This window comes from Phoca vitulina, unplaced genomic scaffold, assembly GCF_004348235.1.
Source record: "Phoca vitulina isolate PV1807 unplaced genomic scaffold, GSC_HSeal_1.0 scaffold40, whole genome shotgun sequence".
Taxonomy (NCBI): domain Eukaryota; kingdom Metazoa; phylum Chordata; class Mammalia; order Carnivora; family Phocidae; genus Phoca; species Phoca vitulina.
Window position 1 is genome coordinate 22,508,840 of NW_022589743.1, and position 19,468 is coordinate 22,528,307.

The window sequence follows — 19,468 nt, forward strand, 5'->3', positions numbered from 1 at the left end:
TATATAGAAAGAGGAGACAAAGATCAAGGAAAGCATCTTTCATGTCCCCAACTTATGGACATGCTATTATCATAGTACTGGTTAATGACATCATAATATTTTAGGTACAGAGAATTTTCAGTTATTTTAATTAGAAAGAGTAGTTGCATAAAGTCTGCATTCTGGGGCCCCAAGAAATTTTTTCCTGACATAAATCAAATATCATAGCCAAACTATGTTAAGAATTCCTTGAGAGCATTTTTTTTCTACATTCACTCCACAGAAGATGGTGAAAATCTACTCAAGAAATATGAGTGAAATGAAGCCATATTCTTACCCTAGCCCTCTAAAATAAACACTTTTAAGTGAAGCCCAGACAATATGACTACAGTTTAAAGGGATCCAAGTTTTAAACCTCTAAATTTGAGTAAGATGAGAGATTTTTTTTTTTAAGTAAACCAGTTTAATTGACATAAAGTAAATCAATTCCACTCATTAAAACTCAGATTTGGGAAGACCTAGTTTGCAGCGACATGGCTAAATGCACCAAGAAGGTCGGAATTGTGGGGAAATACGGGACCCGTTATGGTGCCTCCCTCAGGAAAATGGTGAAGAAGATTGAAATAAGCCAGCACGCCAAGTACACTTGCCCCTTCTGTGGCAAAACCAAGATGAAAAGATGAGCTGTGGGGATCTGGCATTGTGGCTCCTGCATGAAAACCGTCGCTGGTGGCGCTTGGACCTACAACACCACTTCTGCCGTCACAGTAAAGTCTGCCATCAGAAGACTGAAGGAGTTGAAAGACCAGTAGAAGCTTCACCATCTGAAACATTGCTAGCCTATAATAAATGGGTTAATTTATGTAACAACAACAACAAAAAAAACACACAAAAACTCAGATTTGGGAGACAGCTGTGAGGTCAGCCTTTTTCCCACTGCCCATGAATGCTAATTATTGGGATCAGATGCTCAAACAGGCTAATGAAGGGAGACATGATTAAAGTAATAGCTCTTTGGCTATTGGCAAATACATGGTCAGAAATATTTTGCCATAGGACGCTGAAGCCCATGGGAATAAGAAGATCAGTGCTCACATTTCCCTCTTAGAAGAGAACCTACTACTGCCTGATAGAGGGGAAGTTCTATTGAGGAACATAGCTTGTACTTTAGATGATGCTCCATTTGTACTGAACCGAGTACTCTACAGGGACATGAAGGGAATCAGGTAAGAATTTCTTGAGGAGGTTGGTTTTACCCTTCTAAAAAAAAATAATCCCCTTTCTGAAGTAAACTAGTATTGAAATCCTAGTTAGGTGCCCACGAGAGAAATGCCTCAAGTCACCAATGCTTCTGGAGTGGGAGGTGATGGGTTTCTAGTCTTGAATAATTTCCCCTGGTCATTCCTAGAGCTCCCTCCTAGGCATTGATTTGCCATGTTTGGACTCTGCTTCACAATATCAGCTCAATTATTTCTGCTTGCTTTATAAGTTATGTCTCCAGCATCCTGTTTATATATGTTTACCCTGTTATGATCTAAGCTTGTTTTTTTAAACAAGTCAGACTCTCCAAACTGTAATTTCATGAGTCCACTTCTCTGACATATAATCCCGATAATTATGAATGGAGAATTTATTTAATTTCCTGCACAGTTTCATCTAAAGCCTTCTCCTGAGCCTTTCTACCATCTTCATATTCCTATCCCTCAGCTTCACAGTAGTGGATGAAGGAAAGCCAATACACGTGCCCCAAGTTCAACACCACGGGAACATCTTTTTCTGGAACCATTCCCTCAAGAAGAATGATCAAAACGGGTCATTCCTGGCTCTGCCTCTTCAGGATGCATATATGAGGATCTTTGGGGTCATGGCTGTTGACACCCTAAGAGATCCCCAAAAAATAAACATCTTTGTACCTCATGAGATCAGATTCTATCAGGTAAGTCATGGAGGAATTCTTCAAAAGCAATGGTAGGATTGCCTCTCCTTCTATACGTTTTAAAAAGCAAAACCTAAAACCAGATGAGAGTAAACCTGTATATATAGATAGTGTCATCCTACCTGTTCCTGTTCACTGTATCTAACAGTCTTTGGAGAGGTTCCTCATTACATATGGAAGGAGTCAGCCTCAGGTGCACATCTATGCCTCAGTCTCTCTGGGGAGATTGTTAATATGTGTCCCAGTGCCCTAATCATAGGAGCAGCATTTTATGCTGTAGAACTGAAATCCAACCATTAGACTACTAATTGAGACCCACAAAATAGGAATGAAGCTTGAGAAGGGACACATTTATGTTTTATTAATAGGGGAAACTATAAATTTTTTACTCTTTCCACAAATGCATTCCCATGGCTCTTGGTTTCAGTGTTATGATTTTTGAGGCTGAAGAATGAAGGAAAAAGCCTAAATGTGTCTTGAGTATGCATGTTTTCAAATTAGATCACAAAAAAGGCACTTTTAAGATGATAATGACCATTTCTACAAGCATTTTAATTTGGTTTTATGAATAGAAATTGCAATGAAGGAAGATTGAAAGCCTTTATGGAGGCGATGGCCTGAGATGTAGCAGCAATCAGGAGCTTGCTATGCTTTTATCACTTGTTCCCCTCTAAGCCCCTGGCTCTTTGTGTCTATTTACCAGGATTTAAAATTTTCTCTTCCTGGGGTGCCTCAGGTCATGATCTTGGGGTCATGGGATCGAGCCCCATGTCAGGCTCAGCGTGGAGTCTGCTTGAGATTTTCTCCTTCTCCCTCTGCCCCTCTCCCCACTTGTGCTTTCTCTCTCTCAAATAAAATCTTTAAAAATAAATAAATAAAATAAAATTTTCTCTTCCTATTTACTGGATGTATAATTGAGGAAAGTGGTAGAACCTTTTTCTCTGGACATCTTTTTAAAAATATGATTCACTCTCATCTGGCATAAGGATGATGTGAAGATATTAAAAAGAAGATGGAGGAGAATGGAGTTATCAGTAGGTGAATTACAGATGGTCTTGTCAGAGAACATGTCAAAATGATTTTTAAACCGACTCTCTTAACGCTGCCTGGGCTCACAGTGTCCCTTAGCTCCTGGGACACACCGTTGCTGCTCTCCCAAGTACAGGGTGGGCGTGTTGTATCCCTTAACAACTGATACAGTGCCTCTGACACAGAGTAAGGAGTCAACACGTGTGCTTTCCATGTAATACTGAGAACTGTTCAGGAGTGACGTTGATCTCTAGGTCAATGTAGGTGACAATTTATGTTTGGGACTTTATTTCATTTCATGCCAAGGATGAAGTAACATCGTGAAAATAAAGTATTATGTGCGAAAGAAAGAAAAAATTGACTCTCTAGCCCCTGGAGGTAAAAGGCTCCTGGGTTATCCTGAGATGCCTTGGGTCCTATTATAAAATTCGCATAGTTTTGAAGAATTTGTGGTTTCTAGAGTCTCTTTTTTAATTATTATTATTATAAGTCAAGGAGAGAAAGACAATAGTCATATGGTTTCCCTCATATGTGGAACATGAGGAATCGTGTGGAGGACCACAGGGGAAGGGAGGGAAAACTGAATGGGAGGAAATCCTAGAGTCTCTTGACAACAAGACAACAGATGGGTTCTAAGGACTTCCTATCCCTTCTCTGTGGAACAGGCTCTCTTTAGGTCTAGGAGAAGACTGTGTAATCTAGCATGTCGCAGTCCTTGGAACGGAGCACAGCCTGTACTACCGATCTGATGACAGAAGCCACATAACGATCCAGACATTCATATTGTGTCATATCAGGGCAGCTCCTACCCATCTGCCCAAGGTTGACACTGGTTCCTGGCTTGTAAATATTTTCCCTCATCTCAAACTTCACCTTATTCTTCTGACTCTGTTCTCTGACAGTACATATCACAGATTTCCCTGGATGATTATCAGGAAACGTAATAAGTTACGTGGATCTTCTAGTAGATCTCTCCTTAAACCTTTGATTTCTTGAGATCTTTTTTGCGTAGTAGGATCTGGAACACTGCCTTTTGAGAACTGACAGGTAATTTGTCGGAAGTAGATTATCATTAATTTTATAAGTTAATCCAATTGATGCATTAATTATTTTGTTATTTTAAAACAAAAAGACAATGAAAATGTTCTGTCTCTACAGGGTGTCGCCAATGTCTTCAGCACTGCCTATCACTATGTGCACAGCAGGGAGCACATCCTGCATGTCGTGATCAGGGGCATTGGCTGGCTCTGTGACATCACATCTGACATCACCACCATCACGACGTACTTTGTTGAGCCCGGCCCAACGCGGGGAGGCAAGGTTGGGCAGTGTTAGACCTCTAACAGAGTTTCTAGATATTATTGTCTTGCTAATATTTTTTAAAAGATTTTATTTATTTATTTATTTATTTGAGAGAGAGAGAGAAAAAGAGGGAGAGCACAGAGGGAGAGGGAGAAGCAGACACCCCACTGAGGAGGTGGCCTGAAGTGGGACTCGATCCCAGGACCCTGAGATCATGACCTGAGCCAAAGGCAGATGTTTGATCAACTGAGCCACCCAGGTACCCGTGTCTTGCTCATATTTTAAAACCATAATTAATTAGCTATTAGGCCAACTGGGGACATATTTCCCATAATCCCAACTCAAGAGCATTGGTTATGAGTGGCAAAAGTCCATCTCAAACTGCCTTAGGCAAAAAAGGGAATTGATTGACTCATGTGGCCAAAATAAAGCAAGGACGGGAGTCAGGCTGGCTTCCAGGATGACCAGAACCAGGAATTCAGTACCATCAGGCTCTCTGGTGTTCTTTCTCTCTGCAGTCCTCATGTCTGCCTCCCTCTACACTTTGGGTTTGGTCCTTCTAGCTTAAGATAGGCTTTCTCCCCAGGGCAAGGCAGATGCTTAGCAACTAAAAAAGAATCTTTCCTTCTTGTTTCAATTTGGAAAACCCAAGAGAGCTCTTTTTAGTCTATCCTGAGATATGCCCCCAGCTGGGGGTGGGGGTGGAGGAGTTTACACTAACTGGCAGCCCCCACCAGAATCATATGGGTGAAGTGGGAAGGGATGAGGCACTGCTGTTTGGAAGGACATAATTACATCACACCAGTTAAAAAAGGCCTAGCTATAATGTAGTGAGTTTTCACCAAATGTTTATTTTGCTTCTTTACACTTTTCCCCCCCAAGGTTTTATTTAAATTCCAGCTAGTTAACATACAGTGCAATATTAGTTTCAGGTGTAGAATTTAGTGATACCTCACTTATATATACAACACCTGGTGCTCATCACAACAAGTGCCCTCCTTACTATCCATCACCTGTTTAGCCCATCCTGCATGCTCTCCCAACCCCCAATGACCCACCTCCCCTCCAGTAACCATCAGTTTGTTCTCTATAGTTAAGAGTCTATTTCTTGGTTTGCCTCTCTTTTTTTTCACACTTAATTTTACTTATTTAATTTTCTTCAGATTCATTTATTTATTTGAGAGAGAGAGAGCACGTGTGAGGGCAGGGGGAGGGACAGAGCATCCTGAAGCAGACTCCCCGCTGAGTGCAGAGCCCGATGTGGGGCTTGATCCCAGGAACCTGAGACCATGACCTGAGCCGAAATCAAGAGTCCGCCGCTCAACCGACTGAGCCACCCAGGCTCCCCGACACTTAATTTTAATGTTAGGATTTTGCATGTGGTGAGAATGGATGGAAAGGTGTCTTCCTTTTAAGAAGACAAAACAATCCTGCGGGGTGCCTGATCAGGTGGTGGCAGCACCTTGGTTGTCTCTCAGTCCCTTGGCTGGCCCCCCACACCTGCCTCTCCCCTTCTCTCCAGGCTTCTTTCTTCTCTCAGTCGTTGGACCAAGCTGATGAGGCCTCGGCCAATGAGCAGAATCACAGAGCTCCCTGGTGGAATGAACAGAGTGCAGAGGGGGAGAACTCCTAGTTGTGGGTGCTGCTCCTGGGGGTAGGGTAGGAAAGGGAAACTCAAGTGCCCCCATTGTGTGGGGTGGGGGCTGAGGACCATTCAGTCTGATAGGCTACAGTCATTTGACTTGGCCAGTGTCCACAATAAGAAGACCCCTGTTAGGGCCTGAAAGGAAATGATAGCTAGGGTACCATGAAGAAAGTTAAAATCACCCATAGCAGTCAACAAAAAGCATGGCTTTTTGTCCTCATGTCTGCCCAGGGCATGTAGTTTTCACAGTCACAATGCTGTGGACAAGATCTCTAGGGTCACTATCCTTCTGACTCATGTCATGGAGGTGAAGAAGACCATCCCCAAAGTGGGGAGGAGGAGGACCACTCAGCAGCCCAGGGTCTGGGGAGGGTCACAACTGAGCAGAGACCAGAACAGCCTGTCCAAGGCTGGTAGTCAGGAGTTTATCCTAAGTGGAAGCTAGGTGAGGTTTTGGTGTTAAAAATGGCTGAGGGTGGCTGTAGGGATAACTTTTTCCAAGCACTTAACCCTGGTAACTTCTTAAGCACCCCCTTTCCTCGTCCGCAGCTCCTCCAGTCTATCCTGCTTCCTTCTCCAACCTGCTCTCTACCTCAAAAAGTAGACCGTATCAGAAGGCTCCTTGGCTTCCGCTTAGGTTTGTCCAGTGAGATGCACCAATAGGTGACTGCAGGGCAGAAGGAAAGTGAGGCTGGGGTATTTTGCTTCTGGCAGTCTCTCTGCCAGGTTGCTGTGGGTTGGCTCTGTTGTTCTACTAAAGGCCACAACACCTTTAGTCAGCTGACCCTCTCCATACAGCTGTCCTCTCCAGGTTCTGGTAACTGCTTCCTTCCCGTGCCTCTTCAGGCTGAGTGGTAACGGCTCCCCATCGTCACTAGGCCTGGGACTCTAAATACTACCCACGCCTTTACAAATAGTCCCTTTATTCAACTCTCTTCAAATTACCCAGTTCTGTCATGTCATCCTTCTGGAACCCTGACACAAATTATAGATTCTGAAACACCCCATCTCGCCTCATGCCCATGTTCCTATAAGGTACAGAGCCATGATGGAAAAAGAATTCTTGCTCTGTTGACCATGGATGAAGGAGGATAGGAAATTCAAATTATCTTAGGTATTAAACTCATGTTATTTATTTTATTATCAATAATAATAAATATTATTATTTATTTAGTTTATCATCCCAAAGCACCTATGCTTTACTATTTCTTTGCAGTACCAAATTTGTTAAATAGGTAACTATAGTCAACAGAATAATGGCTATCCCCCAAAGATGTCCATATCCTAATTCCAGGAACCTGGGAATGTGTTATTGTAGTGCAAGAGGGACTTTGCAGATGTGATTCAGATGAAAGGCCTTGAGATAGAGAAATTATTATTTTTTTTAAAGATTTTATTTATTTATTTGAGAGAGAGAGAATGAGAGATAGAGAGCATGAGAGGGAAGAGGGTCAGAGGGAGAAGCAGACTCCCTGCTGAGCAGGGAGCCCGATGTGGGACTCGATCCAGGGACTCCAGGATCATGACCTGAGCCGAAGGCAGTTGCTTAACCAACTGAGCCACCCAGGTGCCCAAGATAGAGAAATTATCCTGGATTACCCAGGTGGTCCCAATGTAACCACCTAAGTCCTTAAAAGCACAGAACCTTGTCTGGCTGTGGTCCCTGAGAGATGGGAGGTTGGAAGAAGAACCAGGGATGTCAGGGAGGGGGGAAAGGATGGGCCACCTGTTGCTGGTTCTGAGATGCTCAGGGCTATGTACAAAGACTGGGGTCTCTGGGAGCTAAGGGCAGTCCCCAGCTAACAGCCACCAGGGAAACCAAGACCTCAGTCCCTTATTTCCCTGAGGTCTTGAGAGGGACAAATGGCAAATGTGTGTGCCCAGTTTGTTATCTGAAGTCATATCAGTAGGCTCTTGAAAAAGCAAATGCCAGAGATTAGTCAGTGATTGCTGCCTTCTACCTCATCACATTTCTTTTCTAAGGCAGTACAGACTTTCTGCGTGAATGAGAGGGAAGGGGGAAGAGACTATCAGGAGGAAGAAAAAAACGATACCACAAGTAATGTTTCACAGCTCATCATACATGATAGAAAGTAATTTTTTTGTACTTCAGTTTCAAAAATGCTGTTACTCTGCCCAGGATGTTCTCCCCACTTCACCCTGTGTCACCTTTAGATTCTACATGAAACAAACTACACACATTGCCGAGGAACCTAAGTTTTTTTAATAAAACAGAAAATCATATGTTTTTTTTGACAAGAACACCACTTTTTAAAAATATAATTTCTTCCAGGAATTATTTATAAATTTAACAAAATTCCAAGAAAAATCCCAAAATGATTTTTTAAATTGACCAAATGATTTTAATCTCCATCTGGAGGAAGAATAAATGTGTGAGCATAGCTGAGAAAATGAGGGATGAGAGGAAATGTTATAGTCTTGATCTGGGGAAGAAAGGCTAAACCTACACCACAGTTTGAAACAATTCAAGCAAGGTTGCTACGTTGATGACATAATAAGGTAGAACTTCCTTGCACCAAAATTATAGACAAAATAAGTTGTTTTAAATAAAGTGGGGGGAAATTGCCACATATTTAACAAAGGGTTAATACTGTTCTACACAGATCAGTAAGATTAAAAAAAAAAAAATCCAAAAGAAAAATAAGCAAAAACAAGTCTACAAAAAAAAAAAAAAAAAAAATGGGGGGCTGCGCCTGGGTGGCTCTGTCGGTTGAGCATCTGCCTTCAGGTCAGGTCATGATCTCAGGGTCCTGGGATGGAGCCCCGTGTTGGGCTCGGGAGGGAGTCTGCGCAGCGGGGTGTCTGCTGCTTCTCCCTCTGCCCCTCCCCACGACTCACGCTTGCTCTCTCTCTCTCTCTCTCAAATAAATAAGTAAAACCTTAAAAAAAATTTTTTTAATGCATGCTCAATAAACATGGAAAAAAATGTTCCATTCTTATAATGAAATAAATACAAAGTTAAGTAAAAGTTAACTTTTACCTACTAAATTGAAAAAGATTTTTTTAATTATAATTTGAAATGCCTTTTCGACTCTTAAGTGGAGATAGTAAATAGGCAGTTGAATACATGAACTAGTGTTTGGGGAGAAATCCAGCCTAGCAAATAAATGGTATTTAAAACCATGAAGGGCGCCTGGGTGGCTCAGTCAGTTAAGCATCTGCCTTCGGCTCAGGTCATGATCCCAGGGTTCTGGGATCGAGCCCCGCATCGGGCTCCTTACTCAGCAGGGAGCCTGCTTCTCCCTCTGCCTGCCACTCCCCCTGCTTGTGTGTTCTCTCTCTCTCTGACAAATAAATAAATAAAATCTTAAAAAAAAAAAAAAAACATGAGGCTGGGTTATATACAACATTGTGAATGTGTTTCATGCCACCAAATTGTACACTTTTGAATGGTTGAAGTGATAATATTATGCTATGTGTATTTTACCATAATAACCAAAAACAAAACAAAAACCATGAGACTAGATGGAATAACCAACGGAATGAATGAGGATAGAAAAAGTCTGAGGTCCAAGCCCTGAGGTTATCTAAATGTTTGGAATCATTGTGGCTCAAAATTATATTTACTTTGACCTATTGTATGAAAAACATTTTGTATCCTGACCCCTGACAAACACACACATACACACGCACGCATGCCCACTTAAAATAGAAGTTTCACAATACAATACCTACTTTTACTATGTGATGTTTCTTGATATTTTCTCTTCTATTTTATTTCATTCTTTTTTAAAAAAATGTTTGTCAAAAGAGAAAAAAGCAAAAGAGGATAAATACAAAATAATGTGTAATGCAGAAGGTGAGAATGAATAGATGCTAGTACACCCACTTGCCAGAAGTTCATGTTAGGCCACTTCTCTTTTACAAAAGACCCTCATTAGTCACCTGTTTTTGCTGCCTGACAGAAATCCAATGAGAATTTTTGCTTTTATGAAAAAAGGCAAAAAGTGGAAATAGTGTTCGGTGTTTGTTTTGCAGGGAGCCCCCAGAGCTGCAAGAGTGGCCCCATCAGGCTCTCACCCCCCAACTGCACTCAGCATCTCAACATCAAGCCGTCACCACTTTGAATAGTGTCCATGAGCATCTGTGCTTTATCTCAATTTATTTTCTGTATCCATTAGCAAGATGTGTTCTAAAGCATCAGAAAAGCCTAAGAGAGGTTATTTTGGGGGTCCAGGAATGCTCAAAAATGTTTCTGTATAAATTAATAGTAATTGCTTCTTCACTTTACACTGTTTTAGCTCATGAAAGTTTTCATAGGAACGTTCTACTTTCAGATAGCGGGGCAAACCTGTATTGGAAAAGTAAGGGGGGAAAAGATAACAAGCCAGTAGCAGAAGAAAGAAAATGGGGGATAATATCATTGCAGCTCTTTTCTCTAAACAGTTTCCTAGAAATTTTTGACTAGAGTTATCTCACTACTGAATAATTAATGAGGCACTTGCTGAATTTATAGTTCCTTGGTCCAAGTAAAATTAAATGAAAAGCTTATTATGAGGCATATTCTTTATGAAGCCCTTATTTTCTATATTATGTTTCCAGTCTTAACAGAAGTGGCCGAATTGACACAGTTTGGGGGGAAGAGGTGGAAACAGGAGAGGAATTGTTTAGTTTGAACTAAAGATTTAAACCTAGGAACATAGTCACAGTGAGATTCTAAAAAATCCTATTAGTCTAGTATATATAACACCAAATAACAAACCATGGAAGAAATAAATTAGGAAAAGCTAGATGCTCAATTGCCAACATCAGAGAATCTTTCCAGATTCTCTGTTGAGAACATTTTTCATCTAAACAGTTTCGGTGAACACTTGAGGTCATGACAAGAGGAAGCTCCACACTATAAACCCGTTGTTCCCCAGAGCACCATTCATCATGCAGTCCCTATGGATCCTGTTATCACAGTTTCCCTTTTAATCAAAGAATTTTTTAAAGGTGGACATAAAAACCCCTTTTCAGAGGCACCTGGGTGGCTCAGTCAGTTAAGCGTCTGCTTTTGGCTCAGGTCATGATCCCGGGGTTCTGGGATCGAGCCCCGCATCGGGCTCCCTGCTCAGCGGGGAGCCTGCTTCTCCCTCTGCTGCTCCCCCTGCTTGTGTTCTTTCTATCTTTGTCAAATAATAATTTTAAAAACCCCTTTTTATTCTTCCAATTGAAAGTCTTTCCTACAGTTTAGTATATTTTACAGGATGTTAATCTTACTTTCTTATAAATAATCTCTACAAAAAAAAAAAAGTTGGTCAAGACTCATTCCAAACTCATCAAATTGTATACATCAAATATGTGCAGTTTTTTTGTGTATCAGTGATACTTCAATAAAGCTGTTTTTAAAAGGCACTAAAATGGGGTGTCTGGGTGACTTAGTCACTTAAGCATGCAACTCTTGATTTCGAATCAGGTCATGATCTCAGGGTTGTGAGATGGAGCCCCTCGATAGAGGGGGGCTGCTTAAGATTCTCTCTCCCCTTCTCCTTATGCCCCCCCCCACTTGCACACACACTCTCTCTAAAAACAAAAAACAAAAAAAGGGCATTAAAATATTTTCACAACCCATAGTTAGGTTATGACCTATAGTTCGAAAACCTCTTAGAGGTGAGGAAGACAAAGGGGCAGCAAGAAATATAAGAGTGATTCATAGGAGAACCAGGAGAGAGTGGTGTCCCAAAAGCCAAGTGAATAAAATATGTCAAGAAGGAAATTGTTCACTGAGTCAAATGCTGCTATAGTGGAAGATGATGATTAGGGTTTGATCAGTGGATTTCACAATAAGAGAGTCACTAGTAACCTTAACCAAAATAGTTTTGATGATATGGTGTAGACAAAGACCTCATGGGAGAATATTTTTTATTGTTCTTATTTTCCTTGGACTTTTCTGTATTTTCCTAATGTTCTATAATGCATGTTTCACATCAAAAAATAATATAAACATATAGTTTTATCACAATTATAAAAAATAAGTTTGTGCATTTAAAAGAATGTTGATAATTTGAATTTTTCCCTCGTGAATACCTCATTCTTAATGGTACTGAGTAAGTAAAGTGTCCCGGTACTTCAAGCTAGAGATCTAAACTTTCCTAATTTTTTTCCTATTTTTCTGTTCCCAAAACCTTTAATGGGAAAATGAGGTCTAATCATTCCTCTCAGTGTTGAAATCTCTTCCTCTTTTCAAGGATTCAGACTATGTTTTACGCAATATGATGGTTACCGGGCACCTGGGTCTAACAGAAATCCACAAGAACCCCCCTACAATCTTCAGGAAGACATGCATCTTCAGGTATGAGATGCATATTCATGTCTGTTTTGTTTGACTGCCAAAACACATTCCCCTTGTGCATTAGTAGCTCTGAGAGACACAGCTTTTACCTGTTATTAGTATACACCTGAATTCTATTCTAATTGGGTTTTTTTTTTTAAGAAAAATTCCTGTCTGCGTGGGACATGTTAATTCCCTTCCCCTTCAAGTCCTTTTTAAAACAGGTTTCATTGGCATTTTATATTGCACGTTTTTAAGCATGATAGTGTTTTATTTTCTATGATTTTCTTGTAAACATAGAATTCAACAAAAACCCACCAGGATTGTGAAAAAATACATCCACGTCACTTATCAGAGCTCATCAGCTTAGTGTAAACAGGCCAGTGAACGTGTACTTTTTATTTAAAGAAGACAGGCTGGGCAGAGGTGGGGAGGAAGCAGAGGATATGGTCTTTAATAAGTACCTAGTTCAGAGTACTTTGAATGCCTTTCACCTGTGGGATGCAAGGACCACCCCCCCCAACTGTGGACAAATGTAAAACAGATCTTAATGATGGACACACGTATTGCAAAAGGGACAGGCTGCTTGTTAGAGGTCAGTGCAGCTGAGTAGGCAGTAACCTCGCTCAGTCCAGGAGGCTAATTTGATATTTAAGTACATGTGTTAATTAAATTTTAGTTTGGCCTCATACCTGAATGTTCATTCAGGTTTAAGCTCTTTCCCACATAGTTATTCCTTGCACCAGTCAAGAGTTTTATGAGCGTCCTTGTAACACCCAGGCTCATAACCTTTGATTCCTCTGTGTAACTTAGAACAGGTGCCTTTTAGAGGAATTTAGTTGACCAATCAGCTTTATGGTTATGCCTAGAAAGTTTAGGGTGACACATCATTACTGTGGTTATCATTCAGACACAAAGTGTAGGCTGGGCAGTGCAGCAGGAAGGGGCGGGAACAGCAAAAAAGAAAAAAGGACATAATCTTACCTGGCATTATAGGATTGCTATTATGAACCATAAATGTGCTTTTTGAGGCTATGCAAAGCACCAACATTTCTCAAATACCTCAGAAGAATGACATCTTAATATCAATGTAGATTGGGAAGGGAGAGGGTGCCTGGGTGGCTCAGTGGGTTAAGCATCTGCCTTCAGCTCAGGTCATGATCTCAGGGTCCTGGGATCGAGCCCCACATCGGGCTCCCTGCTCAGCGGGGAGCCTGCTTCTCCCTCTGCCTCTGTGCTTTCTCTCTCTCTCAAATAAATAAATAAAATCTTTAAAAAAGGTTAAAAGATTGGGAAGGAGGAAAGGGGCAGGGGGAAGATGTGTCTATACCTCACTAGAGAGAAGCAGCTACTACATTTCAATGAGAATCTCAGTCCCCTTGAGGAAGCAGTGCTGCTGATGCCCTACCCAGGTCCCTAATATACCTCTTGCCAGGCCGCTTCAGGTACACTGGAACTTTCTCTAGAGGAGAGTCCTTGACTGATGGGAGCCCCTCACTAGGTGTGCCTCACAGTTATGTAAACACACACCCAAAGCATCTTAGAGCCAATGACTGATAAAAGACCTCTCCCTTGCCTCAAGGTGGGGCAAATTCTTTGGCTCAGTTTGCCTTCCAGAGCTCCCCTTGAGAGGAGACTGAGGCTAGCCTTCATATTCTTTTTTTTTTTTTTTTTATCTTATTTTATTGAGAGAGAAAGCGAGCACGAGCGAGGGGAGGGGCAGAGAGAATCTCTAGCTGATTCCGCCCTGAGCGCCGGTCCTGAGGTGGGGCAGCATTTCAGGACCCTGAGATCTTGACCTGAGCTGAAATCCGGAGTTGGACGCTTAGGGACACCTGGGTGGTTTAGTCGATTAAACAATTAAGCATTAAGTGTCTGCCTTCGGCTCAAGTCATGATCCTAGGGTCGCAGGATCGAGTCTTCCATCAGGCTCCTTGCTCAGCCGGGAGCCTGCTTCTCCCTCTCCCTCTGCCTGCGGCTCGCCCTGCTTGTGTGCTCTCTCTCTCTGACAAATAAATAAAATCTTAAAAAAAAAAAAGAGTTGGACGTTTAACCAACTGAGCCACCCAGGTGACCCTAGCCTTCACATTCTTTTTTTAATTTAAATTAAATTAAATTAATTAACATATAGTGTATTATTGGTTTCAGAGGTAGAGGTCAATGATTCATCAGTCTTATATAATACCCAGTGCTCATTACATCACGTGCCCCCCTTAATGTTCATCACCCAGTTACTCCATCCCCTCACCCCCCACCCCTCCAGCAACCCTCAGTTTGTTTCCTATGATTAAGAGTCTCTTATGGTTTGTCTTCCTCTCTGATTTCGTCTTGTTTTATTTTTCCCCTCCCTTCCCCTATGCTCCTCTGTTTTGTTTCTTAAATTCCACATATGAGTGAGATCATATGATAATCGTCTTTCTCTGACTGACTTACTTCGCTCAGGATCATACCCTCCAGTTCCAACCACATCCTGGCAAATTAGCCTTCACGTCCTTAATTAGCCTCTTCTCCTTCCCTATTTTACTTTCCTCAGACCTTTACAGGTTTCTCCAGAAAGCACTCCCTCAATCAATCCTCTGCATAAGCATGCCGGGCTCCGGCTCCGCTTCTAGGGAACCCGACCTAATAAACTCCTCATTCCTTCTGCCATTCAACCCCCACTTACTGGACAGGATGTAAACAAAACCCAAATACCTTCAGATGAGTATACATCTAGCAAAGGCAGCAGAGCAGAGCCACGTGATGGAGAGTGACTTCAGGCTGCTTGGTTAGAGGAGGCTTCATCTGACGAGCAAGCTGAGAGGGACAGAGCTGTGTGCGATCCCAGCAGATAAAACCAGGGCTGGTTGGGGGGGTGGGGGCGCAGTGGGCACAAAAGAGAGCGACTCGGTACATTTGGCTGGAGTGTTATGAGCAGGCTGATGTTGTATGATCTTAGGCTTGTTTGGTTTGGGTTTCAGAGACTTCCTCTTCAAGTGTACAGACAGTTCGGAGGTTGTTTTGGCCTCTGTCTGTGGAGAAAACCACATCATAATTCCACTCCGTGAGAGAACAGGAAAAGCCCTGGGAATTCTTGATTTTAACATTGGCAGGAGTAAAATGTTACTGTATCGAGAATTTAAAGATCTACAGAAAATGATGAAGGTGGTCCAAGCTGCCTGCTACGAAATACTGGGCGAATTATCTGGAGAAATAAAGAAAAACTATGTCCTAGGTATTGTGAATGGGGAAACAATCTGAATTCCTGGGTTTAATAAATGTGGGGGGAATCACAGAGTGCAATACATTTCCTAAAAGGAATAGTTACAGTATTTCTTTCTACATGAAAGGAATTCCCTCATGCAGCCTTGGGCTGATGAGTATGGTCTATAAATTAGAGCAAAGGGTATGAAAGCTCATTTTCTTGGCTGGAATCATATGGTTTCGAACTGGAAGGACTCAGAAAGGCAAAGTAGCACTAGCATTTATTAAATGCCCCATCATGGAGCAAGCACTTTACATATGTAATTTCCATTAGTCCTTACCAATAACTCTCAGGTGAATGGTGATAACTCATTTTACAGGTGAGGAAAGTAAAGTTCAGAGAAACAAAACAACTTGCACCAAATCACACAGTTAATAAGGGGGGAGGCCTGGATTCGCACCCCACTTTGGGTGCTCTGCCCACTATCTTACACAGTATTAATTCGATGGAACATTCTGTTTTACAGATAAAGAAGTTAACGCCCATCAAAGTAACAGTCCATTTGCAAGCTAGTGGCAGACCCAAGACTAGACCCTAGGGCTTGTGATTCCACACGCACTAGGCTACTCTTAGCACAGAACCAGTTTGGGCCTCAGGGAGGAAAGAAGGAAGCATGGAAACCTCTGGCTACCTAGAATGGAGTAAATAGAGTAATGTTATGTGGGATTAATCTGAGAGGTTTCTTGCCATTAGATAGGGTGGGCTAAGTAGAAAAAAGAAGAAAATGCATGTCTTCTGGTCTTTTGAGCATCCACTCTGTACTTATCCACTAAGTGCTTTTACATATATCATCTCATTTAATTCCCACAGGCCACCAGGGAAATAGGGATCAACCCCATGCTCACAGAGAGGAAAAGGGGGTTCAGAGAGACAAAGCTAATAAGGGGGAGAGTAAGCATTCAAACTAAGGTCCAACCACCAAACCTGAGTTTTTACCTTTCCTCAAAGCCTCTTCCTGTGAGCTTCACCAGGTGTAATTCCATTTCTGTGTTTTGATTTCATGACTAGAGAAACTAAGATTGTTTAGAACCATAGGATATGGTCTTCTTTTTCCTGGAAAAAAGAAGTTTACTGTATTATGCTCAGAGTACTATGAAAAACTACTGTATGCACTAAACAACAGTGTGAGGTGTCACTCTGTCGTTTCAGAGATTGAAAATGTAGGAGAAGTCCAGCGGGCAGGAGTTCTCTTTTTCCGAATCATGCTGCAAGAGCTGCAAGAAAGCCTCCGGCTGCTTACCTCCCTAGACTTCGTATCACTGTTGCTCTATGATTATAATCTTCCACCAGAGTTCACATCTCCGTCAGATAGCAAGTCCCAGGAGCTGGAAGCCAACACAAAGCTCGTACATGACATCCTGATAGGGGTGATCTTGTTCATTCATCCAGAGTTGGAATTATCAGGTGACTTCAGAAACTGGGAAAAGTGTAAACTGGTAAGTTGTTTTGTTTTGTTTTTAAGTAGTCTTTTTATCGAAGAATAACCCACACAAGTTTAGGTATACCAATCATGATCGCACAAATCCTAAATGTACAAATGCAAGAATTTATATAATATGAACATTTGTAACCAGCATCTACATCAAGAAACAACATCAGCGGCATCCCAAAAGCCTTCCTTTGTACCCTCTCCCCTCACCCGCCTCACACACACACACACACACACTCACCCCAGAGTGACCAGACCAGAATCCTGACTTCTAACACCATAGACTGGTTTTGCCTGTTTTAAAATTTACATACATGGAATTCTGTAAACTGGTGAATTGGGGGTGCTCTCCTTCTACTTGCTGGTGCTCCCATAACTTTTGTTCTTTTGTTCACAGTATGTTAAGAGTTACTTAGTCGAGAATATTTGTGAATTTGATCCGACTGCTAAGAATGTGAAAGTTAATTTACAGCTCATTGGCAAACATATCAGAGGTAAATTTACACTTAATTGTGGTCTAAATCTAACAGCAATAAAACATAGTTGCAATTCAGATATTCAGATATTTTTATTACAATAAAGTAAGTGGCTTATAAACTCAATTTTTAGGAAAAACAGTTCTGATTGTAGTCCTCTTAAAGGGAGGGACACTTTGTCTATAATTGACTGTATTCCCCAAAGTGGCTGTTCATGCCACACATTTGAGAATTCTGAATCACATTCATCTCCCACTTATTGACTACATGTGCATTATTTATTTAAAAAAGAAAAGTGAATAGGGGCTGCAGTGAGGATAGGAAACAAGTACATTAAAGAAAAAAGACTATTACTATCTTTGGGTTTCAATGAACAGATCATGAGTCTTTGTAGACTACTAACAGACTTTTTTGGAGGAGAATCAGCAGGAATCAAGAGTAGGGAGGCTCCCAGGCTGGAGAAGGTGATGAGCTCTTTGGCCACAGAGAACTGGCCACATATAAGAGTAAAATCCAGGGGCGCCTGGGTGGCTCAGTCAGTTAAGCGTCTGCCTTCAGCTCAGGTCATGATCCCAGGGTCCTGGGATCAAGCCCTGCATCAGGCTCCCTGCTCAGCGAGGAGTCTGCTTCTCCCTCTCCCTCAGTGCTCTCACTCTCTCTCAAGTAAATAAATATTTTTTTTAAAAAAAAGAGTAAATGTCCAGAGTGAAATAGGTGAAGGGATTAAGAGAACACTTATGATGAGCATTGAGTAATATATAGAATTGTGGAATCATTATACTGTGCACCTGAAACTAATATAATACTGTATGTTAACCATACTGGAGTTAAAATTTTTTAAAAGAGTAAATATACCTATACAAGCATACATTCCTCCACGGGTGTGTGTGATCTCACCAAAGACCTCAGGCCGTTTGTGTGAATGGACCGATAAGGAATAAATTTAAAATTTGTTTCTTTTTTTGTTTCTTAGGAAGAACTAATCATCAGTTGGGAAAATGGCTCTATAGAAATTGTTCACTAAACCTGTCCCTGTCCTCCCCTTCCCCCTTTCCTGCTGTCTGTGGAGACTCTGGACCAAGTCAGAAGGGTTTCTAGACTTCTGGGATACACATATGAGGCCAAGAGACTCCGAACCAGAGAGACTCAGAGGAGAAGAGGAAAGGAAAGGCAACCCAGAGGAAGACATCACACTCCTCGGGTGGCCGTGGCAGGGGAAGGAGGTAGCAGTGAGCCAGGGCAGATGGATAAGGGAGGGAGATCTTCTGGCCTGGGAAGGCAAGATACTCTTAGAAGTTTGGGAGTGCTGGGGAAGAGGAGAGAAGACGACGTCCAAAGAAAAGTTAACATGAGTTCTTGAGGACCATGAGTGAAGTGAATAAAGATTAGAATTTCTATTTGGAATGGCTTCTACTGTGGCCTCGGGACTCTGGGCTGATTCGCGGGAGCCTCTGAATTCACAGATGTCACACAGATCGCTTCTTTTAAGGTGCTACTCAAGGGAAACAGTAATAACAGTCACAACAAAAACTAACACTTGTTTGCTGGATCTGCGTCTCTACTCGTTCCATACTCGTTTGCTCACTCTTCACTGAAGACTTAAAATCCAGAAGAAATATTCTCTGTGTCAGTGCCTTTAAAGTAGATTCAATCCCCACCATGAGCCCCAGCACACCCTTCCCCTCCACGTGGGACCCGTTCGTCTAACTGATGTTTTCCCTGAGCCCCTGCTCCACTTTGGTCGCCCCCAACCTGCCAGCCCCTTGGCCAAGAGCCAGACCCTGCTGCCGGGGTCACTCATGTCCTCTCAGACTGATATTTCCCCTACTTGGGCAAGGACGCAGGCACTCACCACTGAACAATCTAGTCCTGCTGTCAGATGGGAGCTGGGGATGAGGAGCAAGCCCTTCCACTCTCCATCTTGCAGGTGTGTTCAGGATTTGGCTCTCGCCCTTAATCAGCTCATCCCCAGACAAAGATATATACTGTGACGTTGTCCCAAGGCAGGTTCCACCTCTGACTTGCCTGTGTCAGAACTACCTCCCGTTACTCATTTTAGCTCCTTTGTTTGAGAAAACATGCAAATTTCTGCCTCCTTTGCCTGACCCCACTTTAAATTGTGCTAGCCAATTCCTGAGCAGCCTTGATCGGCAA

The 19,468-nt window shown here is 42.1% G+C and overlaps 1 protein-coding gene and 1 pseudogene across 1 annotated transcript in view; both read left to right on the top strand.

Moving 5' to 3' along the window:
• Positions 1–16,641, top strand: part of EFCAB5 (EF-hand calcium binding domain 5) — a 165,648-nt gene extending 149,007 nt beyond the window's left edge. Inside the window, exons 18-22 of the mRNA XM_032428752.1 lie at positions 1,036–1,205; positions 1,687–1,915; positions 4,103–4,264; positions 12,083–12,186; positions 16,559–16,641. Coding sequence (XP_032284643.1) covers positions 1,036–1,205; positions 1,687–1,915; positions 4,103–4,264; positions 12,083–12,186; positions 16,559–16,565 — 672 coding nt within the window. The 3' untranslated portion in view covers positions 16,566–16,641. The remainder of the gene's footprint in view (positions 1–1,035; positions 1,206–1,686; positions 1,916–4,102; positions 4,265–12,082; positions 12,187–16,558) is intronic.
• Positions 513–827, top strand: LOC116647396 (annotated as a pseudogene).
• Positions 16,642–19,468: the final 2,827 nt, after the last annotated feature.